Source organism: Sarcophilus harrisii, chromosome 2, assembly GCF_902635505.1.
Source record: "Sarcophilus harrisii chromosome 2, mSarHar1.11, whole genome shotgun sequence".
Taxonomy (NCBI): Eukaryota; Metazoa; Chordata; class Mammalia; order Dasyuromorphia; family Dasyuridae; genus Sarcophilus; species Sarcophilus harrisii.
This window is the reverse complement of record NC_045427.1, coordinates 464,120,614-464,132,856: the sequence shown is the minus strand read 5'-3', so window position 1 is coordinate 464,132,856 and position 12,243 is coordinate 464,120,614. Positions and strand designations below refer to the sequence as shown.

The window sequence follows — 12,243 nt, the reverse complement described above, 5'->3', positions numbered from 1 at the left end:
ACATTTTTCCCAGGGTTGCAGAACTACTATGCATCAGAAGTGAGATTTGAAACCAGGTCCTTTAAATCCAGCATTCTTTGTCTGCTAATCAGAACCAGGGCTGCTCTACAGACCTGTTGAGTTGTGTGGAGGCAGGATATATTGCTGCATGTGAATTAGACACTTAAGAGGAAAAACAAAGGGAATGGGGGAGAGGAGGAAAGGAGCTGGGAGGAAGGGAATTAGGAAGAAGACAAAAAGCCAAAGTAATTAAGTCTTATGGTAAGCAGTGGAATTGACATTAAACATCTATCTTAGGAGTCATTTGGAAACTCTAGTGTCATCACTATAATTTGACTATATCTAAAAGAGCCATTTGGGTTTATGGAGCCTGAATACACAATGTGAATATAGTAAAAATCTTTCCTCCTCATCTTCCTTCCTTTTCTTCTCCATAGTCAGCACAGTCAGTCAGCCAACAAATAGTCAATAAACATTTATTCAGCACTATGTTCCAGGCATTGTTCTAAGCACTGAAATTCAAAGAAAAAGCAAAAGACAGTCCTTATTCTTAAGGAGCTCACCATAAAAGCAAGCTGAATACAGAACAAATTGGAGTCATTGAACAGAGGGAAGACAGTAGAAATAAGAAGAATCAGAAAAGTGTCCCTACTCTAGGAAGAGTTCTCCTCCCAGTGGCTCAAGTTCTTTCTATTATTGTCTGGAGTTGGAGGATAGACAGGCTTCCTTTTGTACTTGACTAAAAGAGCTGGTCAGATACTTCCCAGTGGGTGGAGCCCAGAAGAGAGCTCAACTCAAATCTGCATTAATGTCCACAAACATGTTTACAAAGAAGAGGAATAGGAACTTTCCTATTTCAGAAAAGCTTTCTGAAGGGCCTTTACAAATGGTAGAGCCTGAATCCATGACCTGTCATAGAACATAGGAACCAACAGGGAGGGCCTAAATTAAATCAGAAGCGTGACTTTAAAAGAATCAGATAGTGGCTCTACAAGAAAAGAGCTCATTTCTTACGCAATTATTGAGTGTTAGTCATATACCAGAGTTGATGGAAGTGGCAGTGTGACAAGGAGAAAATATATAGAAAGTGTAAGATGTAGTTTCTGCCCACAGACAATGTACAGTCTATTTGGAGAGAGTGATGCTCTGGAAAGGGTCCTGTATTCGGGAATCAGAAAACCTTGCCTTAAGTCCTGATTGTAAGGACTCTTTGTATACCCACTTGTTTAGCATAGTGCTTAGTACCTAATAAAGGCTTAATAAATGTTTGTTTATGAACTGACTGACTCTGCTATTTACCTATTGTGTTATCTTGGATAAGTTATTTCTTTTTGAATTCCATTTTCTCTTTTACAAGCTGGATGGGATGGTATTTATATTATCTATTTTACAAGGTTATGAGGATCAAATGAAATAATGTATATAAAGTATTTTGTAAATCTTAAGTGCCATCAAAGTTTTTATTATTAACAAGTCATTTTATTATGTCATATTATTATGACAAATATGAAATCATATTCATAGTAATTAGCCACATAATTCTCCATGATATTCAGCTGAAGTGTACCAGTGGAGTGAGTCATGGTGGTAGTATTGAAATCAAATTTATAGCAGATAACAACAAAAATATTTTTTAAAAGAGTAGAAATAGAAACTTTGCATCACATAATTCTATTTTTTTCTTTCTCTTTTTTAAAAAAAATTTGAAAACTTAAATACAAAATAAGAAAAAACAAAGTAGAAAAAGAAAGAAAAAAGAAAAAAAAACACATTGTCATGTGCCCTGACAACATCAGGGAGGATTTGAAATATGTAACAATAAATTTTCACTTCAAGAAAGTATATATAATAATATAAGACATTGTATTCATGACTGTCCATCTTTTCTTTGCTTCCTCATAGATTATTCTTTTGTTCTCTGCTGTGCACTTTTTATTTTACTCTTTTTTCTTTTTCATTCCTCCTTAAGTCTACTTAAGCAGACTAAAGTTAAGCACAGATATTTGTATGTGCATATATACACATACATATATACACACCCACATACACACATACCATACCCACATATATATTTATATAAACACATACATACACCTACATATACACACACAAATCTCTACATATATATATATATGTATATATACATACATAGATATGCATCTATAGTTGATATATAATATAGATTTCTCTTTTGAATTTGACTTTAACTGAGATCAATGATTACTAGCCCTACCTTTTTTTTTTTTAATAAATTCTACTTCTAATCATTGTTATTGTGTATGTGAATATCTCTTATTTGCTATCCCTGCTAACTTTTCTACTTTAATTCTATTCCTTAACTTGCCTTGCTATTACTTAATCTCTCCCACAATGCATCCCTCTCTTATCTTATCCATATCTCTTTCCCTTCCTCTTTATTCCATTCCTATTAATCTACTCATTTTGTCCATTGCTATAAGTCTATATACCTTTCTACATCCCATCTTATTCTATTCATATAACATAATTACTCTTTTTACCTTTTCCTAGACAGTTTTGCTTTTTAGAGTCAGATCATACTCAGCTCTGCCCTAATCTTTCTTTTGGACTACATAATTATTGATGTCAATCTAAGATATATGGTTTACATTTCCAAGTTTAAAACATAAACAGTTTGTTCTTATGGAGTTCTTTGAAATGAGCATTTGATGTTGGTTCTTTTATGTTAAATTTTCTACTGAGTTCAGGTTTGATTGAAACAAAATCCTGAAAATCTGGGAGTTCATTGAAAATCCATTGGGTGGGGGGGGGTTAATATTATACTTAATTTTGCTGGATATAATATTTTGGTCACAGGTCTAGTTCTTTTGATTGATGATAAATAATATTCCAAGATCTTCCAGGTCTTTTATTGGAGCTAATTGTAAATCCTATACAATTTTAATTGTTGTTCTAGTATGTTTGAATTGTTTTGTTTTGTTTGTTTCTTATAAAATTTTCTCTTTGATCTGGGGATTTCAAAATTTAGCAATAATGTTTTTATGTGTTTTCCTTGTAGAATGGGTTTAGAGTGGTGGTCAAATTTTTTCTATTTCTACTTTCCTCTCTTGTTCTATCAATTCAGGACATTTTTCTTTAATTATTTCTAGTATTATTGTGTCCTGCTTCCTTTTTTGGTCACAGCTTTTAGGTAGTCCAGTTATTCTTATATTTTCTCGTCTTAATCTGTTCTCCAGATCTGTTGTTTTTCTTATAAGATGGTTCACATTTTCTTTTGTTTTTTCATTCTTTATATTTTATTTGTTATCTTTTGGCCTCTTATAGTTTCACTGGCTTCCCTTTGCTTAATCTAATTTTCAAAGAATCATTTTTTTCTTTAAAACTCTGAATCTCCTTTTCTAATTGGTTAACTTTCTTTTCATAATCTTCTTGTTTTTCTTGGTTTGTTTTTATTTTTATTTTTATTATTTACTTTTTCTCAGTCTCTCTCATTTGAACTGTTTATACTTCATACTGGTTAATCTTTGATCCTGGGGTCTTTCTTTGGGTTTTCTTGAGTTGTTCCAGGAGGACTCTTATTCTACCCCGTGTCTTATTTGTTTTTCACCAGTCTGTATTCATTCATACACAATTTTGTTTTGTTTGAGGTGGGAGGAGGAAATCTGGAGAGCTTGGAATTTTCTGACCTACTCTGCCACCTTCTCAGAATTTTACCCGAAATCACATAATTTTAATTCAAATAAATATAAGACTGGAAGTAATAAAGCAGAGCAACACTAATTTAAAATACACACATATACACATCAATATCTGTTATCATGTAAAAATGATAATAAACAAAACAAGTATTACATAAGTGAAACAAGTTGAGAATCATTCCAGGTAAACATATGAGCAGCAAAGGTGATTGATGCTTTTAGTAGCGACCATATATGTAATAGCTAAGGAATTCAAAATAAAGGGAAAATCATTATGGATTGGATTGATTAGGACAGTGAACATTAGTTAGACTAAGAAAAGAGGAAAAGGGAAAGGGAATACTTGAAATAGGTATTTTTGAAGTCATGGAGGAGGGCATCAGAAGAATAAGAGACATCTGAGATGAATTAACTTGATTAGAGTAGCAGTGGTGGAGATAAGTTTTGGGTTAGTGGATATTAGAGAGAAGGAGGAAGCCAGCTGCTAACCTGAAGAATCTGAGGGAGATTTTTATCCAATGAGTAGTTTTAATAGTAGACACTATAGGTCTTTGAGCTAGAGAATGAATTATAAAAAGTCTTCTTTTTCTAGATTTTTGCTCATTCCTTTCCTCTGTAGGGAAATATGAATATTTCTTCTAGGTTTATGCTGGAATTGAAGAAAAAAGAACATGGGGCAAAAAGAATCTTATTTTTTCTTCATCTCTAGAACATTTAATAAGATCCTTCTGTCTCTAAAACAGAGAACTGCTCCCTTTGCTTGGTATACTCATGGACTCCCATATATTTTGTATTCTTATGTTGCAGACCATTAGCTTTTTTACCAGTGACATCAATCACCTATTTGAAGGGGCTTGCTTTGGTCCTCTGATTATCATCACATTAGCAACAATAGTTACTGCTTCTGCTTCCACTTACGTCACTCTTGGTCCCACAGCATTCCTAGGAATTGTCTGCTACCTCCTGACTTTTCCCCTGCAGGTAATGTACTTTTTAAAAAATCACTTCACATTGGACTGTCTCACTAGGGTAGCTCTTGGAGTCTTGGGACCCTGGCACATTTTTGAGAAAAATCTTTCTTGACTACTATTTCCCAGTATAGTTTAAATTTAGTTTTATCCAACAAAATTTGACTTGGTACCTTGTAAGGAGTAGGCACTTAATAAGTACTTGCTAATTTGAATTTTGTTTATGAGAAACAGTGAGCACGATACTTAGAGTTAGAAAACCTGGCTTCAAATACCTGCACTGCCACTTCTATAATATGTGGATAGCATTAGTTATCCTTGCTACCTCACAGGATTGTTATAAAGATGAAAACAAAAAAGAGGTGAGAAATATTTTGTAACTATGAAGTTCTATGTAAAGTAAGAATAACAGCATTTAAAATTTGACCAGATTCAGTTGTAGCCTACATGGAATGATAATTCCTCAGTTCTACTTGACTCACTGCAATATTCACTCTTATTTTCAAATAACCCAGGAGATATGTTTGCATATTTCTTTATTAATTATTAATATTGTAACTTCATTCTTAATAACTGAACCGTTATCTCTGAGTTCCCTATTCAAATTTATTAAATTTTACTTTTTTAATTATTTGGAGAAATTTTGATATAGTAGATAGGGTACCATAATTGGAAGCAAGAAGATTTGCGTTTAAATTCTGCTTCAGATGCTCATTAGCCCTATGACTGGACAAGTCACTTAACCTCTCTTAAAGTTTCTTGTTTCCTCATTTGTAAAATGAAGAAGTTGGACCAGATGGCCTCTAAAGTTTTTGACAGCTCTAAATCCTATGAACTTCTTTTTTGATTAGCAATTATTCACATATCTTTATATATAAAAACTCCTAATTGTCTAGGTTTAAATAAATGTCAGACATTGACTATGTAACTTAATAGGTTAACAAAAGTAACACAAAGATAAATAATTATTTGTAATAAATTTATCTATAAGAAGATAAGTCTGTGGTCCCCTAGCATAATAACTTCTACTCTTTATTTCTTCTTACTTCTGAAACAATCCCATCATTGAGCTTTATTAGATAGCAGCTAAAGTCTTTCAAGAAACCTTATTTAATCATAAAACATAAAATGTATTCAAAAAATTAAAAGTTAAACTTCTTTTTAGAGAATAAGTTCTATCTCTGTGTTTTCAGTCTTCAGTCATAACAGGAAAAGTCTTCACAAATGTCAGTTAAAAACCAATTGCTTTACAAAAGATGATTCAAATTCAATCTCTTTACAAATAATGATTACTCCCTATCTGCTCATACACGATTTATAAATAAAAGTTAGAACTTGTATACTTACCAATGATTCCTGAGAAAGTAAGTTATTTTGTCATTCTTCAAGATGCTAAAATCTTGTGAATAATAACAATATCTATAGTCACCACAGAAGACGTGATTGAAGCTAGTATTATACCTGAAAAGATAAAATTCACTACATTTTAACAGGTAGGAAATGTGTGATTGATGATATTAGAGTCATTTTCAAATCATGCATTGATGTGTGATCTCATCATTATAGCAAAATTAACAATAAATTCAAAGAGAAAAGAAAAGATACTGCATGCATGTTTATTAATTTCTTTACAACCTATTTAATCAAGGCTGGTGGGTACTGGAAAAAAAAAGGGAGGAAAGGAATAGATAAAGGAAAAGACATTGATTCTGATATTAAAATTTCCAATGGAAATTTAATTGATATAAAAACAGTTGCTTCAATCGGGATCTCAAAAGACCCAAAGAACTACCTCTTCCACCAATCATTTGGTCTTATTACCAAGAATAGCCCAGGACAAAACCAATTAAAAATATAGACTCATTTGCAAAATGTTATAGAAAAGGATGAAGGATTTTGAAAAACAACACTTAAAAAGAACTGTGAAAAACAGCATCTGTAGAAAGCCTGATGTGAGACTCAATTAAGCTAAATCATCCCAAGTACTTTTTTCAACTAAGTGGGGAAAAAACAAAAAAAAATTAATAGATATGCACAAAGTGATCTACAAAGAATTATTCCTATCCTTAAAGATAGCAGAATACACACCATACCTCCAGACTCTAAAAAGGAACCTGGACTACTAAACATGATTCTCCTGATGCAGTCAGATGAGGTTTCTAAATCAAGTTCTAGAATTTCTGTTCAGGAATATCTTTGACAACCTCTATACGTAGGACAAAATTCTCAACCTTGCTTTAAAATATTCTCTTGTTAGTGATTTCTGAACAATATCATTCCATCCCAATTACAGGCAGTTTTGACCAAGATTATTGTGAGGTTACAAAATAAGACTGCTGAGGTCAGTGATAAGAGAATCCGAATCACAACTGAAATTCTCACCTGCATTAAGCTGATTAAAATGTACTCTTGGGAAAAACCATTTTCAGCCATCATTAAAGGTATGAAAAGGCCATGTTTTCATATAGAGTCTTATAATGTCAATCTTGCTTCAATGTTAGATTCTTCAGAATTATTGACTTATGAAACCTGGAATACTCTTGGGATTATTACACATTTGTCTTTTTTTTTGTGTGTGTGTGTTTAAGCTTTAAGAAACAAGGAGCAGAAATTATCGGAAAAATGTGGATTTCTTCAGAGCCTCAATACTTCTGTTTTGTTCGTTGCACCAACTGTGGCTACTGTTGTGATGTTTCTTGTCCACACAGGTTTAAAGCTAGAACTCACTACATCAGTAGTAAGTGTACTTAATATATTTCTTTTCTCCCCTTCTTATTCATCAGTAAGAAATTGAATTTCCTCATGTTTCTTCTCTAATTTTGGCCCTCTGAGATTTCACAGGCATATTGCCTTTATTCAAACTTTTAGGGTTTTTTGTACTGAATGTATATATGAAATGTGTGTATGAGTATGTGTGTTTATGTATATAAAGAAGTAAAGGGATTCAAAATTATATTTTTGTTGGTATTATAAAATTTTGCCAATGATGGATATCAGCAAGCTATCTGTAATTCAAAATGCACTGAAAGTTAAGTCATTCATTCATTGAATAAACATAAATGCCTAACATGTGCTAGGCACTGTGCTAAGCATTAGGATTACAAATAAGAAAAAAAAAAAGATAGCCCTTGCCCTAAGAAGTTTATAATCTAATGGGGGAAGACAAGTACAAAAGGAAACTGAATGAGGGTTTGGGCAGAAGATAGTGCAATGGAATCTAAATCAAGGAATGAAGAAATGAAGAACTGACTATTTTGGAAATCTCTCTTTAAAAAGAATTTTTGGGAGCATTATTTTGCTCTGTCCTGTAGCTCTCTAATCAGAAAGGTTAAGAGTAAAAAGGGTAGAAATAAGATGTAAACATCAAAACTGATACAATCTCACTGGATGAGATCCCTGGAGATGATGGGATTTCCTGGGAGCCACAATCATGATGGAATCCAGTCCAAAGAATACAGCTGATGAGAAACAAATTAATTAATTTGCCTTTGTAGCTATGTATGAGAGGTCAGACTGGAACCTAGCTTTTCCAACCTCTATCCACTTTGACATTGCATATCTCTGTTTTTTGATCCATCCCTTTTCCAATTCATCATCCACTTGGCTACCAAATATATACTACTAAAGTGTAGATCCAATCCTGTCACCCTCCATTCATAATTCCTTTATAGTCTCCATAATAAACTATAAACTCTGTTTCTGCCTAAGCTCCTCATAATTTGGTTTCAAACTATACTTCCAAATTAATTGCTCATTACTTTCACTTAGACATTCTATGTTCTAGCCAGACTTCTGTTCCCTTTACTGCTTCAGGGTCTTTGCAGAAGCATCTGCTATGGCTCATGAGAATAGACTCCAAAATCTGAGTTTTAGAAAGAAATTTATTAAGTCATTTGAAAGAGAGTAAGCTGGAAAGAAGTATAGTCTCCCTCTTCCAGGTTCTAGTAGGTTTATATCACGCAGGAATTTGATCAAGTTTCTTGCCCAAGTGACACACACAAATCATTTGATAGAGATATAAGCAGAGCTTCTTAAACTTTTTTTACTTGTGAATGCTCTTTTGCCTGAAAAATTTTTATGGGATCCCAAATAGCTAGGTATATAAATCAAACATTTACCAATAATAAATCATAATTTTGCAGCTTCCACATTTAGTTATGACACCTACTTGGGGTCAAGACTCACAGTTTAAGAAGCTGGGAGATATGGACCTTAGAAAAAAAATCCTGGATGTAGAGATCTCAAACAAAAATGTTTGGGGTGGATCCAGGACGTGGAAGAACTCAAGATACTTTATAGCCATCTCCAGCATTCCCAGAAAGTTACTGGGGTGTCAGGAGACTTTCTGGGTACAGATCATATCAAGTTGGATTTAAATTCATGATTTTTACTAACAATATGATAAATTATTTTTTCTTGGAACTTCTCCCTTTTGGACTTTTCTAAGCCTGATATTCTCATAATAGTGATATTCTCATAATTAGAGAAGCAAAAAGCTGTTATCAAAGGGAGTTCATTAAAACTAATGGAATCATCCTCATTATTTATATTGTCTAAAGCTTGAGTTAATTCATTTAAGGAAGGGTAGGGGCCAGATTGATGATAAACTTTTCCTCATGTCTCATAGTCAAGGCATAAATTTGAATAAGTCTCAGGAAACTTAAACTTACAATCAAGAAACAAGTGTAGTGTGGCCAGAAATATCACAAAAATCATAATCCCATGTTTCAGTGTCATAAAAGCTGAACAAAATTAAGAAACAAACCTTGTTCAATAGACTCTATAGGTAAACTAAGTCAGATTATAAATTAAACTACTTATAGGACTCACAAAGGACTGATTGAGAGGGAAGATTTATATATCACCAAGGTAATCAGGGTCAGGGAAAACCTCTTATACAGTTAACTAGGGAATAACTAAACAATTTGGGGAAACTTCAAATTTCCCTTTGGCTTCTATCTGAGGAATGTCAAATAATTAAGATTATTATGCCAAAAATCAGGTTTTGATCATGTGAGGTTAATAAAAACAGAAAAACAGGCTTTCAGCTAGATAAAAGTTGCAGGAAGAACAATAAATTAAAAAAAAGAATTAGGGAATACCACTCTTCCAGGCAAACATCAATGCTGTGAAACAAAAAAGCCAAAGTGATACAATAATGATTATCAATGTTAAATAACATTAAGGATCTGTGTAACTCACTCCCAATATCTATTTAATCAGAACATTTCATCTTGAGTCCTATGTGTCATATGTCCTAGTTGTCTGATCCTTGGAAAAATCTTCCTTTGGAAATTCTGGAATAGACCTTGTTCTCAGGGCAGCTTTGGAGGAACCTCCTTCCAACAGATCCACTTCTCTGATTCCAGGACATTTATAGATTTATAAATTCTGCTAAAATCTGCCAGTAACAAGACTCGATACAATTTAATACAATTTCCTAAATTTGGTTTACAAGTAATTTCTTCATGTAGTGAAAACCAACTCAAATTATGGAGCTAGTTCTATTATAAGAAGAGCATCAAATTAGGGATCCATAATTCACCTGAAACTTCAGAGAATTTCAGTTTAATATACCACTTGCTCTTTCTATTTATACCTATGCCTTTTATCTGATATGGTTAATGCCATCAGCAGACTAAAGGAAGAATCTTTAAAAAGGATACATGAGAGCCTGACTTGCAAAATATACCCTTCTATCTCTTAATATTATGAAACTTCAAAATGAGAAAAATGATTTAAAATTATGAATGCAATTTTATATGCAAAATCCTTAACTCAGTTTTGAGAATTTGTTACTAAAATACACTCAGGGCCTGTATATCCTATGAGAAACATCTGAAGGCCAATCATGTATACATACATACATACATACATTAGAAGTCTAAGAACTAGAATATAAATATATGTGTATATATACATATATTCTAGTTCTTAGACTTCAAATAGTCTGTTGCTTTTTCAAAGTTTACTATTTCATTACATTTAAAATTTTTTTACATTATTATTCTATCCCCCTCTTTTGAGGATATATATTATATTCATATAATGCTGAAAGATACTTAAAGAACCTAATCTTATACATGAATGTATAACTATTAGCAAGGCAAGTATAAGAAATTCATTTTTCTTAGTTGCTAAGGATATGGAGTTATTGGCAAATTCAAATTAAAAACAGATCTTTCATACTTGCATCCTATTAGAGTAACTCAGATGTTTTAGTATTAATCTATTAATTAATAGATTTACTATTGCAATAACAAAACTTGCTTAGTTTACCTACCCTGATTATGGAAAGTTGTTGTGAAAGATAAAAAGAGGGACATGATTATGACAGTGTCAAGACTTCCCCTTCAAGGGCTCAGACTGATCTGATATAAGTCATAACAAGGAGGCAAAAATCACTTAGCTCTGAAATCAGACAATCTCAATGGGAGAGATAAATATGCAAAAAGTATACATAAAGCAAGCTATCAACAGGATAAATTAGAGATAATTAACAGAAGGAAGGTACTGCAATTAAAAGGGATTAAAAAGCTGAGATTTTAGTAGGTCTTAAAGGAGGCGAGGGTGGCCATCAATCAGAGTAGATGATGGAAGGTGTTTCAAGCATGGGGCACAACTAGAGAAAATGCCTGGAGCTGGGAGACTGTCTTGTCATGGACCAGCCAGGAGATATATAGAAACTCCTATTTAAAACCAGTGTGGACCATCTAGCCTTTCCTCCTCATTTTGGCCCTATGATTAGAGTGTGATGTAATCAGATACCTTAAGGCAATTAAAATATAAGGACTTATTGATAGAATGGGGGAACCTTCTTATTGAGGGAAATGAAGGCATAGAAACAAGTAAGAAAAATCTTCTCTGATAGCCAATTTGGGTCCTCCTCATTTAGGGGTATTCCCAAAAGAAATAATAGAAGAGTGGACAAATAATATAGTCTTGGCAAGGGCTGAACAGGTTATGAATTTACAATGACTGAACTCATTTTACCAAAAGGGGGGTCAAGCCAAAATCAACACAAAGGAGTCAAACAAGCAAGCATCAGTAAGGGTGTCTTGGTCATTTACTTACTATGTGCTCATTGCAATGGGAGGTTCAAAAGAATTATAAGGCAGAATCTCTTCCCTTGATGGGCTGACTAGTTGTATAAATTAGACATACACCTTCTAACTAATCAGGGAACATCCTATATGTTATATAATCGATCATATAATTATCATAACATAATTATATATTATTACATATTACATTATATAATACATACCATATAATCAAAGGTTAGATTATATGTTTTGGGGTATAAGTGATGTAAGAGATCGGAATAAAACTAGAAAAGCAGAGATTGAATTTGATAATTCCTATGATCCTTTCCAGCTCTAACATTCTTTAATTCTTAGGTGGATTGAATTTGATCATGGAAGACTTATTGTACAAGGTGGTCCTTGAGTTGGCTTTGAACATTGGGATTTGGAAAAGCAGAGAAGAGAGAGAGGAAGGCATTTGAGGCAAAGGGAAAATGAGGAGAATAAAGTTTTAGAGCAGACTAAAGAGCAGTAATAGTTCTGATGTCCAAGGCCAACACTACAGAAAGACTG

At 33.0% G+C, this 12,243-nt stretch overlaps 1 protein-coding gene across 3 annotated transcripts in view; it reads left to right on the top strand.

The window, feature by feature from the left end:
- ABCC11 (ATP binding cassette subfamily C member 11) overlaps positions 1-12,243 on the top strand; it is an 85,205-nt gene that overhangs the window by 19,274 nt on the left and 53,688 nt on the right. For all 3 annotated transcript variants that reach the window (XM_012553799.3, XM_012553798.3, XM_031954438.1), the window contains 3 exons: positions 4,485-4,658; positions 6,939-7,086; positions 7,234-7,382. In XM_012553799.3, the coding sequence (XP_012409253.1) occupies positions 4,485-4,658; positions 6,939-7,086; positions 7,234-7,382 (471 nt within the window). The remainder of the gene's footprint in view (positions 1-4,484; positions 4,659-6,938; positions 7,087-7,233; positions 7,383-12,243) is intronic.